The sequence below is a fragment of the Periplaneta americana genome, chromosome 5, assembly GCF_040183065.1.
Source record: "Periplaneta americana isolate PAMFEO1 chromosome 5, P.americana_PAMFEO1_priV1, whole genome shotgun sequence".
Taxonomy (NCBI): domain Eukaryota; kingdom Metazoa; phylum Arthropoda; class Insecta; order Blattodea; family Blattidae; genus Periplaneta; species Periplaneta americana.
This window is the reverse complement of record NC_091121.1, coordinates 63,894,311-63,911,723: the sequence shown is the minus strand read 5'-3', so window position 1 is coordinate 63,911,723 and position 17,413 is coordinate 63,894,311. Positions and strand designations below refer to the sequence as shown.

At 35.4% G+C, this 17,413-nt stretch overlaps 1 protein-coding gene across 1 annotated transcript in view; it reads left to right on the top strand.

Annotated features, from left to right (window-relative positions):
- Nucleotides 1-17,010, top strand: part of LOC138699775 (uncharacterized) — a 68,265-nt gene extending 51,255 nt beyond the window's left edge. Inside the window, exons 3-4 of the mRNA XM_069825903.1 lie at nt 4,402-4,593; nt 16,340-17,010. Coding sequence (XP_069682004.1) covers nt 4,402-4,593; nt 16,340-16,816 — 669 coding nt within the window. The 3' untranslated portion in view covers nt 16,817-17,010. The remainder of the gene's footprint in view (nt 1-4,401; nt 4,594-16,339) is intronic.
- Nucleotides 17,011-17,413: the final 403 nt, after the last annotated feature.

Here is a 17,413-nt window from a genome sequence, read left to right as displayed (position 1 = left end):
ACTTATTTATTTATTTACTTATTTATTTATTTATTTATTTACTTATTTATTTATTTATTTATTTATTTATTTACTTATTTATTTATTTATTTATTTATTTATTTATTTATTTATTTATTTATTTATTTATTTATTTATTTATTTATTTATTTATTTATTTATTTATTTAATCTGGCGAAGTTAAGACCATCAGGCCTTCTCTACCACACCACCAGAATAGAAAGAAACAAGAAACAAATGCAGAGAAAGAAGCAAATAAGAAATATAAATAAAATTAAAGATACAAATACAAAAAGCGCAAATGCAAAAAGAATGAGATAAATAAATGTACTATACTAAATATATACTAGTAGGAAGATAAGATAACAATGGGCACAAAAGGTACTAATTCATTATATTGTCTTCCTAATTTATTAGTGATTAAGAAAAATGATTAAATATCTAAAATTAAGTAACTGACTGTGCAGATATAAAGCAAAATAAAACAGTAACAATTTCGAAACATTTGCAGTAAGTTAGAATACTCAATTTCTGTATAAGTCGCAAAAATCTAGTCATGTTATCTTCCTCGTCACATAACTTAAGGATAAGGAAAGACGATACATCGTTCTGACAAGGTCATTGTAATAAATAATATTATTCGTACATTATTGTCACATGTACGGTTTTCTTAACAGCTGATTTCTTCATAAATAACTTAGAATCAGTTGGTTTCTTTCATAAAACACTTAGTTAGGATCTCATTATAAACAAATTAAATACACTCACATTTCTCTCATTTTAACTATAAAGTTTCTACATCTTTATTACACAACTTTTAACACTGTATCACTTCGGAATAAGTATGATAAAACTTTGTGTTAAATTCTATAATTTAACACAAGAAAGTCTTATCATACTTATTCCGAATATAAAGTTTCACAAGTAGCAAAGTTATGTTACAATTGACCATCATTTATGAAGAGTTACATAATGAGAAGTTACAAAATAGGAGTAATTGTACGCATCAAATTAAATCGTATGGCCTAAGTCATAACTGATATGAGATATCTTAATATTATTTTAGAAAATCGTTTGTGTGCAATGTAGAAAAACAATGTTTTATCTCCTTGTTTATGCGCATAGAACATGATTGCATTGCTGCATCTTGTAAACGATGTCGAAATGAAATGAACTACAAAATGGAACATTACTGATAGCATAATAATAATCTGAATTGTTGCAAAACGCATACAACTAATAATAAAAAAGTAGCAACAACATGGCACCGACTTTTTAACTCGATCACGAATGCGTCTTATTTGATTTCATATTTTGCGAACTTCTGTTGAACATGAAAGTTCATTTTAAAGAAATCAAACATCCGCAATAATCTCAGCACAATAGTCCAGGATTCGCTTTAAAGTCATGGTGTCAGCGAAGTCTTAAAATAATTGTGAAATGTTTACGGAATGTTTCTTTTTAACTTCCCTAAACACATTATTATAAGCACACAATTAACCAGAAGATGCAGCTGCATCCATTTAAGGTATTACTGGCAATACAGAAGCGTCTAATAACATGTTTTAATACCGGTTAAAAGTCTGCATGAAGCTAACCACGCGTCACGATTTAGGGATCACGGATCACTTTCTTCAAACGAGTTTGTTCCGCGCGAAATTATGTAACTAAAAGCATCCAGCACCGAGCTCTGCCGCTTGCACTAACATTCGTGCACTATGCTAAAAGTAATTTCGAAAACTCCTAGAAGCAAAGCTGAGTAAATTCCAACAGAATTTTTCATAAATGAAGTCCTTATAGGCTTCTCGAATCTTGGCAAGATATTGTCAGTTTGATAGCAAGTGTTGCAACTTTAATCAATTCAGAAACTCATAACAAATGTTCAAATGACAAATGATGTAGTAAACAAGTCTCTTTGGCAACACATAGCCATCTAGGATACAATGGGTGCATCAGCAGACTTGTATCGATAACATAATTCGATATTTATCTAACAAAATGAATTATTATCGGTTACAAACTTAAACTAAGTTGTTGAATTGTATCCCGAAACGTACTGAACGTAACTTTCATTGTTATGAGTTTCTGAATTGATTAAAGTTGCAACACTTGCTACCAAGCTGACAATATCTGACAGATGTTTCATTATGTTCTTTCATTAATTACTAAAAAACTAAGGATTTTCGGATATATATTTATATGAACTTTTTTTCTTGTTTTGTTGTGAGCAACATACTCCCAAGGTTTGTCAAAGTATTTCTGAAACACTTTGTATATGTATATATAATAATCGCAGCGATTAAAAAGATGCAACCAGACCTTTTTTGTGGCAATGCGACTGTCGTTAGCTCGAAAGAATCACATGGACAGGCACGTACTACCGACCGTTCAGTCGCAAGTTAACCTGCAATCAGGTGTAGTGTACATTGTCTGGTGGATTCTTTTGAATAGTATCGATATGTCTGCCACGAATGAAACGGTGATGATGATCTCATAAGTTATGTGTAACTACAATAATTTTTCGAAGAACTTGGGAAAATGTCCTTTCATTAATATTTGTTTTGAAATCGGATGCACCCAATAATGGTTTATTCGTCGTTTTGCTTTGACACGTAGCTGTAGGTTTCAATGAAATTCATAGCGATACCACACACGGCCCAGCGATTTATCTGTCGTAGTGTGCGCATCAAAATACATTTCTGCGACAGCGATTTTTCAGTCGCAGCGATAAGGAATCACAAGTGCGCGTCTTACCTTAGAGAGGTATCTGACCAAGGCCGTGCACAAGGGAGGTTTTGAAAGTTTACCCTCCATATTGGAAGAAATTCAGGTGAAGTATTTCAATATGATATATATAATACCGGAAGTAACACACCTTTTTAAATCGTGATCTTACATTTTTAGTAGGTTATTTTACGACGCTTTATCAACATCTTAGGTTATTTAGCGTCTGGATGAGATGGTGATAATGCCAGTGAAATGAGTCCGGGGTCCAACACCGAAAGTTACCCAGCATTTGCTCTTATTGGGTTGAGGGAAAATCCCGGAAAAAACCTCAACCAGGTAACTTGCCCCGACCGGGAATCGAACGCGGGCCACTGGTTTCGCGGCTAGACGCGCTAACAGTTACTCCACAGGTGTGGACATCTTATAAACAATAAGCTGTTTGTTAAAATGTTTAAAGTACTTTATGCTCGACCATGCCGAAATGTAGTAATTATACACCTGGTAGCAGCCCTTTAATGGACCTCATTAAAGTACACCTATTCATTAAAGTTCAGGTGTTCCACCAATCAGAAAATACCATTGTAGCAATATGAAAGCGCAAGTATCGATTATTCTCCGATATGCAATCGAAAGACAACAATAAATCAATAAATCACCTATATTTGAAATAAAGTCAAGTCTGTTACTACAATAATTAGCGTTAATTGTAAATAATAGCCTATTCAAATAAATTCAAGTGTCATCTAGTTTTTCAATGTCTAATTCAATTTCAAGGTTATATCAAGATTAATGTTTATTTGACTCTCTAGATTATATCAAGGTCAATGTTGACATTTGTTTCTCGGAAAAAATCAATACTTTCGCGTCTGCGCACATCTCACAATTTACGAGGTATTGCACAAGGTCAGTTCCGCTCCTCAGTCAGATAAGAATAGCATGAATACTTATGAATAATTTCAAGTTAGAAATATGGTCGAGCATAAAAAGTCGTATGACTTGCGCTCGTTTCATAAACATGCTCGCGGCTTAATTACTACCATTATAGGCTCGTTGCATAATGTACTATTATGAAAAAAAAAAAGTATTTTCTTTTAAAACCCCACCTTTTAAAAATGCTTTGGAAAGCCCTGCTCCTGAAAAACAAAGTAGGAAAGATTTAGAAAATAATAAGGATATGTGCAATATACCTTCTTTTCTGTATGTAATTTATCTGAATTTATATTAGATTGGTTGGTGGTATTATTGTAGGTTTAATTTGTATACGACAAACAGTCAATTCCACTGGTATTTGTCAAGTTTTGAAGTTGTTTTTACAGTCAGTACTTCATCCCTTTTCCACTGCTATGCTAGTAAGTGTCGATACAAAAAAAAAACACACACACATACACAGTCATTCCTACGAGCAATGGCGTGCCATTACACCTCTGAAATGTTGGCATACATCGAAAACTAGTTCTAATTTTCATTATGTCGTAGTTACTACTATAGCAGGAACACCGCTGAAAACCGGAACACACAATATAGGAGAGTCAAGCCGCACGTGCAAGGTAGGATTGAGAGTAGACGTGTGAGTACGACTAAAGAACAAGACGGCATGTGTACAACCTAGATCGGAATAGTGAACAACGAATTAAAGAATGAATAACATAACATTATACATTTTTGGTGATTTAGGAGGAAGAGTTGGAGGAGGAGAAGGAAGAGCCTGATCGCCTGTCGCTGCTGCTGCCACAATCCAAGTTCGACTGCCTTGGTAAGAAGACCGGCTACTACGCCGACGACGGGCTCAACTGTGAGGTGTTCCACTACTGCCAGGATAACGCCCGTCATTCTTGGATCTGTCCCGAGGGTTTCCTCTTCCATCAGGTACGCAACTTAGCTAGTACGCATGTTCCCAACACGAGAATTCCTTATTGAATTTGTGTGCATCATCAGATTTCAATTCGAATTTGTAATACAAAATTTTGTGAATATTTTCAGTATCTTAAGAGAATATTCTTGGACAAAAATGGTATTAGTTAATTGTATGTTTATTTACATCAAATGCTTATATATGTTATAATTATAGAACGGATTTCTAGGTGCTAAAAATAGATTTAGGACTTTATAAAAACCAATTTTGGACTTACAGAAGTTTATACGTCCACTGAAAAAGTCTTTTTCAGAAATAGTTGTTTATTATTTATTAGTGTTAGGCATAGATAAGGCTCTAAATTTAAATATTTTAATGTTTTATTTTCAAAAGGAAAATATTTTACAAGTTTTATGGGTGTTGAATCTAAGTAGTCTTGGCTAGGTAGCGGGTACATTTTGTTTCCCTAAAGTTTGCAGCATTTATTCATAGAACGATCAACTGTTAATTGTGTTGTTCAAGGAGCTACTGTTGAAGAAATATATTTTGAGAGTCTGCACTGTTAATTCCAGAGCTCCAGGACCAATGAACTCTTTACTCTGTCTACTTTAAGTAGACTGGTTAATAACAATTAGTAATCTTACAGTTCAACTGAATATTCTGACTTAGAAATATCACAGTTGTTTTCAAACTGGAAAAATGAAGGACATTAACTCAACTGCAACATCCTTGACAAAACGTGTGTAACATCCGTGACAAGGAAGGAACTGTTATAAAACATTTACCAGTTATGTTTTGTGAACTAATTGGATGCCATGAGTTTTGCATAGCTTTCACATAGACACTATGGGAATGAATCTCTTTTTGCTTGAGCCAGAGACTGTTTTACACTTTTTGTTAATAAAGTGTGAAGTGAGTTCACAAATCTTGTAACATCCGTGACGGAACATTTTCTTTATTTTCTGCAATAATAATACATTTTATTCAAACAACTATTTTTCTGTAAAATTATATTCATCTTCTAAATCGATTTTAATAATAAAAGTTGACAAAAATCATTTCATTTTCTATTAAATCGAATTTGAAAATAGTAAAAATGTAATATTTGCGGCAACTGGAATGGCTGAATAATAATTTTAGTAAATAATTACTTAACTTTAAGTGAAATTTATGTACAAAGAACTGGCCCTGACAATGAGTGCTACTGCACTGAAGATTCAAATTCTATCAGTGAAAGAGACTGATTGCTGATTGGTCAGTTTCATTTCTCATAATTGGAATGCATTGACGCGAAAACTAATTTGTAAGCTCTCGTCTAACCTGAACAACCTACGACCCCTTTATGCTAGGATGGACTTTTTCGAACGAACTTCAGTTCCAGGAAATTAGGTAAAATCTTTTTCTCTCCCCTTCTAAAACCAATATGGAACGAACTTGCCAGACCAGTGTTGTAACAGATTTTTTTTAAATTTCAAATACCACTTTTGTAGTTTTGGGGGATTTTTACTTTTTAGTACAGGTATATTTATTTTAAATATATGCAAAAATACTGAAAAGGCGATTACCAAGTACATAGTGTTTAGGCATTTGTAGGAGTTGATGGCTTATTTAAGCGTTTTAGGTCCTATAGAATTTTAATAGAGGGATCCTGTGTACATGAAACATAGAGATATATGAATAACATTCGTCTAGGACGTAGCAAATGAAATAGGTAGGGAATTAGAAATTCATTCTCTAGTTATAATATTTTTGGGTAATTTGCATAACTTTCTCTGTCTCAAAGCAGTAGGAATAAAAGAGAACACAACTTAATTTTTATTAACTTATACTCACATGATCACGATAATATACGTACGCGACAAAAATATGCAAACGTTTACATCTCTTCGTTACTGCACGGGTACTCACAAGGGAAGGGTTTCGCCTCGAACAGGAATTTCATATCCAAAATTTGTATACAGGCCCATCTTTACATCTCTGTAAAGCTCCCAAAAGCATTTGTTTGTGTAATGTGTGGTTTGTCTGTTAGAGCACTGTACAAGTTGAGGGGGGGGGAGAGCACTGCACAAGTTAAGGGAATGGGACACCTTACCCGTAAGCCTAGCCTAACCTAGAAGCTAGTGCGACTGGTAAAATGTCTAAAGCCCATTTAGAGCATTTTTCTCCAACGTTCTGTCCGAAAATATTGCAGCTGATCAAAAATGTACACTGTTGTGTGAGTCATTGAATGCGCACAAGGACACGACCTTAATAAATGGATCATTCCAAGGCTAGGACATGGAATGTATGATCATTCCACCTAAAAAAACTAAATATATCCAGCCTCTGAATATCTATTTCCTTAGACAATATTATGCTCGTAGGATAACAGATCGCATAAGGACTCTTGCTGAGAATCCAGAACTTAACTTGGGAAATCGAATGTTTATAATCAAAATGCACTCTGTTATTCATAACCAGTTGTCTGCTCCAGTATACCGTCCTATGCTTCAGTATTCCTGGCAGTCAGCTGGTTACGTGAATCCTGAACAAGTCTCGGACTTCAAAAATGTAATTCAGGTGGCATTTGATTTTTCAGCACTGGAGTGTGATTCAGGAAATTGTTTAGGTATTGCTTTTGCGTGTTGTGCTTATTGCTCTACTCCATGCTGTATCATGCATTTTATGGAGAATCCTCATGTAGGCCTACATTTTTAAAGACGTGTATTGACCAATACCAACCAAACGGAGAGTTATACAAATGAATGCTTTTACGGTCTTCATCACCATTGTGAAGTAAGTCTCTGTACAAATTTTTAAACAAAAATTCCTGTTCGAGCTGAAACCCTTCCCTTGTCAGAAAGAACTACTTGACAGAGCTGCGACTACCGCTGTTACGTAATAAATCAAAACTCCAGTGCTACAACGAAACCTTTGAAACGTTGTGAGTTTTTTCTATACTTCACCAGCAATGGAAGAAGTCCAAGTTGTTCCTCGTCTGAATAATCTCTTGTTGCTCTCTCCTCCATTGAAACAGTGCGGGTTCGTTTCCTTAGAAGTTTTAGATTCCTTGTGCACGAGAACTATAACACTAATTATTTTAAAACATTATAGTGAAAATGAGCGTTATACAAGGTTGATCATTACAATATTGTAATTTATATGCTGCAGTGAAACACGCGTATCTAAGCAGAAAGATATGAATGAGATCTGTTAGCCAAAATGAGATATTTGACATTTGTTGAAAGTGTACAATAGAGAACACAGAATGAAGATATGGAAAATAACAATGAAAAATAAATTCTTTTTGTAAACAGAGCTTCATTCAGAATATCATAATACAAAAAGATATTAAAAGAAATCTTAGAACAATCAGCAATGAATTGTTTAAATCACGAAGCAAGAAATAGACCTCCAGTCTAATTTGAGTCTGAGGAAGAAAAACCTTTCAAAGCATTTCCTAAGTAATAAATAATATTATATAATAGTCTATTAAACACAATGTGTAAAATTTTCAGTCATTTTCATTCTGGATACCTGGCTCGGTACCTCACAGAGTAAGGGTGATTGTGTAATAAGGTGAATTGATGATAATAGCGAAGGGAAACGGTAGAACGCCGAGAAAACCTCCTCAGCGCTCACTTTATCCACAACAAATCCATTCATGACTCAGACGGTGGAAGGCAGAAAGGCTAGCTATTCATAAAAGATTTATAAATATCTCATGATGTATAAGAAGAATCAAGTAATCACAACAGATTGTTTAACTCATGAAGCAACGAATAGATTTATACCCTAACTTTTAACTTTTAGAGTAGGGTATTGTATTTCATAAGCTCAAAAATTCATCATGGATAAAGAAACATCTCATGAATGATATACATAATCAAGTAATTGTAGTAGATTGCCTAAATCATAAAAAGAACGAATAAACTTTCAGAATAATTTGTGTCTGAAGAAAAATAAGAATAAGTAATCTTACCAAACTTTTCATGTACCAAAAATTCATCACAGATAAACATCTCATGATGGATATATAGAATCAACTAATCACAATAGATTGCTTAAATATTTAATCATTCATTCATTCATAGTTTTCTACCCAATGGCCTATTGAACAATAACAACGGTGTCAGCATTCTTCCATGGAGCAAAGAGGCCAAGATTATGAATTTACACGGTACGTGCATGATGGCGCTGCCGTGCTCCCTACGTAACTGCCATCTATCGTCCGTATAACTACACCACATGTAGAAAAAAAGATGTAAACATACATGAAGAAGATGCATTATTACTCCTTCGCACTGTTGTCCATCAGAACGGTTTCTGTAAAGGTGCATTTACATCTACACGGTTCAACTTTTCTTTCAACTTTAAGCATTCAAGTAGTGTATGCAAAAGCGAACGAAACGCATTCAATTGTACATGTTTTTTTCCACTAAAAATGAGAGCGCATGCGGCAAATTGAAAGATACCCATCGCCGGTGGGTATTTTGTACGTATTCATGTAGCGAGCAGCTGATTGTTTTAGGTGGCCGTGAATAAACTGAAAATTCTTTTGTTTAGTGAACGGTGTTGTTAAAGCTGAAAATGGCAGCAAGTACGTTTAGCTTTATTAAAGAATATCGTAATACGAATGCCTATGAAGCGCTCTACCACAATTTTGCGAATCAAGTAGGCCAGGTATTGGATTGATATATAATAATAATTAATTCATATATATATACATATATATACATACACATACGTAGCGAAGATGACGTTCAACACGACGCACCATGTAGATTAGACTCAAAATCTGCGTATATCTTAATTGAACGTTCGTTTTCAACTTGAATCTTTCAATATTCTCCCAGATTGCATGCGTAAACGCATGGAAAATTGAACCGTGTAGAAGCACGTTAATAGATACATCATGTCTTGCAATATAGTAGGCAGGAGGAGGCCTTACCCGGATGAAGCACCTCTTTTTATTTATTTATTTATTTATTTATTTATTTATTTATTTATTTACTTATTTATTTATTTATTTATTTATTTATTTTTATTTATTTATTTAAATTAAATTAAATTTAAAGTAAGAAGAAACAATCCGTAATTGGTGTTGTGAGTGCGACAGTAGAAGAAAAATACTGTTTGGCTGTTTCCACTAACCAATATTTAGAATAACAAACCATTTATATTTCCGTTGACAGTTGTTTTAAATTGATCGATTTCTTTCAAAGAAGTATAAAGCTACCGTTCTCAACACAATAACTAGATTTAATCGGTCAGTTATTTAGGCTCGAAACCTCTGATTCCCTCTGCAACGAAGGAGAATGGATTTTGCTTCATAACGACTTTTGTGAGTCTAAATTGATTTTAGATTTTACAGTACTAGACAATAATTGTGTTTTAAATACAATGTATGTAACTTATGAACAAATTTGCTACGCGATTTTCCCAAAACTTACCCCTCCCCCATACTAAATTCCTCCCTAACCCACTGAGCTCTAATTGTGATTATCAAAAATGTGTGTATTCATACGTACTAGACCACGCTTGTTGCCTCCTGCCCAACAGCTGCTGTTCATTTTTTTATCTTTCTTTATTGTGTATTGTTTCGTGCAATTTATTATAAGAATCTATTTGTTAAAACTTGAGGTTAGAAATTTTATATTTTATTCATATCGATATCATTGTATTTTATACCTTAGTTTATTATAAAACAACCTCCTGAATTTACAGGTTGCCAAAATGACAAGGTGGAGCAATATACAATATTAATGGTAAAACTAATATACCGTAGGCCTACCGTAAAATTATATTTTATAAAAATAAGCTACAACAAAAGTAATCATAAATTTGCAATTCAAATCAAATAAAATCTTTCCCTATAAACTGTTATACAAATGATTTTTAATGTGTATGATGACCTCCTAATGACGATGATAACAATTTTCTTAATTTTAGTAATTTTTAATAGTTCGAGATGTTTCCATACTTTCATAAAATGGCGTGATATAGTTACACGTGCGTCCACAATCAATACAAACACCATCTCAGTTAGTTTATATTTATTTTTATAATATGATAATGTTCGTTCATTAATTTTTTTTTTCGTTTTTTACAGTAAACTTATTTTATAAGTTTCGCACTTTTCACACTTATTCGTTTCCAGGTCCAGGCTAAATCCCTGTACTTTTCATGTTTATTTATTTCGGATAGACTATACTTTTTTAATTTTATTTATTTATTTGTATTTTAAACCTCAGAAGATAGGCCTACGAAACGTCATTTATACGTTCTTAATCAATTTCCTCATCATTAGCTTTGCAGTTAAAATGTAAGAATGCGAACAGTTATTATAATTTGAGGGCATGACTTATTCCTTACGAGAAAATAAAAGTAAGCAGTTCAAAATAACTGTATTTTTTAATAATTACATGCTTTCAAATGCAAATCACACGGGAAGAGCAAGGTACATATATTCATTGAATCAATTTCGTAAAATTTTCTGGACTGAAGTCTGAAATATACTATATCAGCCAAATACGGCTCTAAGCAGCTAAGATTTCCTACAAATAATTTTATATTCTTCAAGAATATGTTATAAATTTTGTACTATAGACTCAAAAATGGCTTAATTATGAAGTTATAAATTTCCTTTGTAAACATTTTAGTAAATTGAATTGACTCATTCTTCCCAAATAGCCCTAGTCTTCAAATTCTATTTAAGATATTAAATGTCATTTCAGTTATACGTTTTTCTCACTTAAGAATTTTTTTTATTTAGACCTCCATAAAGACGTATAAATGAAGTTTTACTGTATGTACATTATTTTTAAATATAACGTACGGGATTTTAAAATGATTCTTATCTTCGACAAAATCGTTACAGTACAGAATAAAATTAGTAATAACATATTTTCTGCCATAATAATATAAATAAAATAAATCCCACATTCAAAAGTTTGCAAATAGGTATCAAGGTTTCTAAATATAAAACTGCAGGCTCAAAATCTATAACTTGAGTCAGCACGGTTATCTAATTCTGGAAACAGGATTATACTGATCGCGATCATATGTACACACTACAACCATGAGCATGATTAGTCGGAAATCGCGAGTAGAGACTGTAGTCTGTCACTAGTGTAACAAACACATGCCTTGTAACACATCATCATTCACACGTTTGTGATTCCCTACTAAAGACTCTCTGTGAAGAAGCCGATTTAGACGGCAGGTGGTGAACTGAAATAGAGGAAGTGAAGGAACACACCTTGATGCATTTGTTCCAGCGGCATACCCAGATATCATAAGAGGGAAGCATGGTGCTCATTCACTGAAATACAAAATCTGCTGATAGACCAATGCTTTCTACTATAAGAAATAAAATGCCGTTCTCTATAAAAACTAATTCGCCTGTAGTTTGTTTGATTCAATAAAATTAAAAATAATCCGAACTGATCCATATATTCACATAATGAAAACTTCACATCGTGCCCCAAACCCTTGAATCCTATAAGAGCATGGACGACCCGTACTATCCCCAGACTTCACCCCAGTCTATTTTTAACTATTGTAGAGTAGATGACAGATGAAAGGGTGAAGATTGTTGGTACAATAAAAGAGGGAAATGGAAAAATTTGAATAAAATACTCTGTAATATCACAACCTTACCGGACATCGAACCTAGGACCATCTGGATAGAAAACCACCGCGCTAGCGCTAACCACAGATACATTGGTATCTCCCGGTATGACATAAAAGATGGCCCACAAGCTATTTCGGCATAATCATCATTTGAAGTGACAAAGTAGGCCTACACCATTATCTGTCCGAATCGACATAAGAACAAACAAACATATAACAAACACAGAGTTTCGCGGCAATAATTGAAAATATTTGTTGGGTAACATATTGTCATTTAGAGGGAGCGGGGAGGTTTGCCATGAGTTTTTAAGATTAAAAAGAATTAATAACAGGGTAGTACAACTAAAAATCTGATCATTGGACTTTTAATATTAAAATACTCAACTTTTATAAACGCTTAAGAAATAAAACGACTTTTCTTAAATGAAACAAAGGCGCTACCATTTGCTATATTAGTAATTTTTTGTAAATAAAAGTACAATTTCTCTGTTAATTGAAATTAAAATTTATTTATCAATAAAACTGGAAATGTCTTATAAAGTGGATAAATTTAATCACAAAACAAAATATAATTAATCCATGATATCAACCTTATTTGTGACTGAAAATAATAAAAACTACTTGACAGGTGGAAAAAAATAAACTTTAAAAATATGTTGAGTACATCTTGATATTATGATTTAAACCTTTTTATGTTTTGTTTTGTTTTTAATAGTCAAGTTTACTCCAGTTTGCGGTATGCAAAATAGTTCATTTCAGCGGAGTACGCCACGCGAAGTATTCTATAAAGTCTTCCCTAAAAATCTTGACCCTCCCCTTGAGCAAAAAACTATATAACGCCCCTATTCAGTAATAGAGTACAATGAAAGAAACACGAATTGACAGCTGATTCATAAAACGACATAATTATAACTGACTTGGTCTGGCAAGATGATGTTGCCAATTTATCGCTAGAAGACGACATTTTGCACTATAATTGCCAGTCATTTATTGAGTTTTCTCCCTTATCTGTCAACGTTATCAGTTCAGAACTGACACGTGATATTGTTACTGATTATTAATTTTGAGAATTATATGTACTAAAAACCTTAAAATATGCATTTAAAATGCCTAAATATACACTAAAAGCTGGAGATCCGGCAAACTTACAATAGTGCAGGATCCCACGAAAAACAAGATACTAGCCATATAATGAGAAATATTCAAATTATTGAGCATACAGAAAAACAGAATCACTTTAATTTCTTAGTTATTAGTGTTATTACCTTAATAGCTATTACTAATTTAATTAAAACCAATTTGATACAGACAATTCATTTTATTTAATGACTGTATGAAATTTTGTGACACAATAATCTTTTCCTTGTTTTTCAGGATCCAATTTGTTACTCCTGTCCTTAAGAATAAACTTGTGCATAGAAAAAAAATGTTATAAATTATTATGAAGTGAGTGAACAAAACTTATAATCTGGTGACACTATAGAATTAACTTCCAAATTACTATCGTGTCCTTGAATTGCCTCATCTGCTTTAGGCCATCATTATTCCGGCACACCGGCGACGCTGATATAACCTCTGCAGTTGCGAGCGTCGTTAAATAAACCCTAATTTTCAAAAATTTTAATTTTCTTCGCTTTAGCTGACAACGCGTTTTTTCGACTAGACTTATTCAAAACTCCTTGATTTGGCTTGCGGAATACGCACAAGCTACTGAAATTGAGCGGAAAACAATGTTATTTTTTTATTTCACAATGCAAAATTGCACACCAACTCATTAATATATCACAATGAGCCCTATACAGAGAACATCAAAACTAACGCATCAACTTCAGTCGTCCTCTTTCAACTATACCGTATATTGAATCTACTAAAAAAATACACAGCTTAAAATCGTCAGTACCAAGTATCTAAATCACGCCTGGGAAATTTATGCGTTAGCTTGAGCGATCTTCAGATAGCGGTCTCCTTCTACTCCCGCAATTGTGTTCATTGTGGACATAATAATCGATCAGTGGCGTGCAATGTGTAAGCTACATTTACATTTTTTGTAAATATAAAATGAAATGTAGTATTTATGTACATAAGTATGTAGGCGAAGCACGTCTTACACTCATTCTGAACCTCTGCGTTGTTTATTGTTCCTATCCACCTGTCCTCAGCTGGTTTCTCTGTAAGCGCGAGCGCGCTCAGAGGCGCTCAGAGGTTTATCCCCAACCCTGATCTAGATAAAATGAAAATTATTTTCCGCTCAATTTAAGTTGTTTATACGTATTACACAAGTCAAGTCAAGGAGTTCTGAATACATTTCATCGAGAAAACGCACCATCAGCTTTAGTAAATAATTACTATATGTTTTACCAAAGTCCAAAAAACTATAAAACAGTTTTCGCCACAAAAAAAATATGCTTTTAATATCGTAATATGCACAAACGTCCCGCGCCGTGGCGTCGTGGTCTAAGGCATCCTGCCTAGGACTCGCGTTACGGAATGCGCGCTGGTTCGAGTCCTTATGGTGGAATAAATTTTCTCATGAAATTTCGGCCAGTGTATAGGAACGGTGCCCACCCAGCAGTGATGCACTTGGGGAGCTACGATAGGCAGCGAAAATCCGGTTGCGCAAACCAGCTATAACGGCTGGGGGGGGATCATCGTGCTAACCACACGATACCTCCATTCTGGTTGGTCATCCACCTCTGCTTCGGCATGTGGACGTGAGGCCAGCGCCGGCTGGTCGGTTTTGGCCCTTCATGGGCTGTAGCGCCATGGATTTACTTACTTTTTTACTTTACTTACTATGCACAAACGGCCAAAATATGCACTAACAACCATGCATCAATCGTCTTAATTAAACATGAAACATGTAATTACTAAGTTTAATTAAGATATGCAGCTCCGATACAAATATGCATTTGCATATATCTGTCATCACTAGAGAGCGAAATTTTAGCCCCTAAAAAGTGGCATTTTAGGCGCCTGAAATAGGCTCTTAAACTCCTTTATTTAGGCTCTATAAAATAAAAAATAGGCTTTTTTTGTTAAAGAATGTCACTAATATAAGAGTGTTTTTCATTCACCAATCATATTTGCATAGCTTGCTTCACAGTAATATTGTGGCTATTGTGTCGCTCACTGCTGTACTTACAAATGGTGAGAAAAAAGGAAGGGGTTGTTATCTGTCTTGGAATGTAAGAGAATGCTTATTCGGGTACAACCCAGCGAGTTTGTGTTAAATTGCTGACAGATAGAGGAAGAAATAATAATAATAATAATAATAATAATAATAATAATAATAATAATTAATCCCGCAGGAGTTCTTTACATGCCAGTATATCTACTGACATACGCTGTCGCATTTAAACACACTTAAATGTCATTTACCTGGGCCGGCATCGAACCCGCAACCTCGAGTACAGAAAGTCAGTGCTATACCGACTACGCCACCCAGGCCGATTGAAAGTTGAAATTTTAGGATTGAAAGATTATAAGAATGAGAAGGGGTGGCCCGGAGGTACTTCTCTATTGTGTTGTTCACTGCTAGGAAGGAGTTGTTATCCGTCTTGGAATGTAAACGGTACAGAATGTTAAGAAAAACAGTAAACATGAATTTTTCAAGCCTGCTTCACAGGGAGCTTCTACCTGAAAGCCAGATTTGCACAATAGGCCTATATTCGTTACTGTAAGTACGTTAACAGAAAGCCACAATTTAAGTCACACAGAATTGTGTGCACTCAAAGTTGGGTTCTGGCGTCTTGTCAGCCCATTATAGTTGTGTGGATATAAAGGGAAGAATTGTGACGGTGTCGTCTATAGTTCCTAGGGTAGCTCAGTCGGTAGAGCATTTGTGCGCTAAGCGAAGGACCTCGGGATCGATACCCGGCTCCGGAACAATTTTTCCCTTGAAATTATTCAAGCCTGCTTCACAGGGAGCTTCTACCTGAAAGACAGATTTGCACAAAATAGTAAACAGTTACGAAAAATGATGCAAAAATTTAAAAACTTAAAAATAGGCACTAACGTCGAAATGGGCATTTTAGGCTCTACCAAACCCCTTTATGTATACCTATATTTCCATGAAAAATGTAAATATTAAATCTCAAGCCTGTATGCCTAAATTCCGCTCTCTAGTCATCACTGATGTTGGCGCAGGTGCACCTGATCTGCATGCCGCCCAGCGGAGACAACATCTGCCAGCAATCGTCGCAGTACCACTTCGTCAACGACTACCTGTACAGACCCATCAACGCGGAGGAGGCGCAGACCAAGCCCAACGTGACACTGCGCTACTCCGACCGCTACTACCCGGACTCCTACTACGACCCGGCCGAGGACCAGCCGCAGGGCGCCCCGCAGCGCTCCGTGCCCCAGCAGCAGCCGCAGCCGCGCCCCGCGCCCGTGCCCACCACGCCCAGAGGCCGCCCAGTCCAACTGCAGCCCACTCTGCGCCCAGTCCAGTTCGCGCCGCCCCAGTTCAGGCAGGCGCCGCCCGGCAACCAGGTGTTCCACTCCCCTGAGGAGGTGAACATCCCCTTGCAGCAACGTCGCCCGGCGCCGTCGCACCCCCAGAGGGGCTTCCCGGGCAAGGACGACGAGTTCGAGTATGACGACTCGCCGTTCAGAGGCTAGGAGCAAGTGATCGCGGGTTCGACTCCGCGCACGGACGAACCCGGACCAAACTGACTTTGTGGTTCAGTGGACTATTAGTGCGCCGGACACTGGTTATTTATCAACATCATTATTTATCAGTGCACCAATCTAAACGTTGTTTTGTGTTTTCGTGGGCCAATTTGTGTAAAATAAAGTTCAAATCGTTCTTACTATATTTTCTATTTCGAGATTTCAGATTTTCCCAGTAACAGGGATGCGTAAAGATGGATTTTCTATGTCGAAAAGTCACCACTTCGAACGTGGCAGGAGACCGTAACTGGTCACTGGGCCTAACAGAGGAAAGGAATATGACGAACGTAACGCTTAATGAAATTAAATGTTCAGAATTAGGTTTTTGGGTATTCCACCGTGTTCTGGAACTTGACATTTCCAACGCTTCTGAACTACCTACAGATTCCATTATCAGGGAAAATAGGTAGATCTATGAGCAGAGTAGGCGACCCCTCTGGTAATAGATCTATTTGCCCTGATAATGGAATCTGTATCTACGAGGCGCGTCCATAAAGTAACTTTCCCACAGCTAGCAAACCATATGCTGCGCGAAGCGACTGCGTG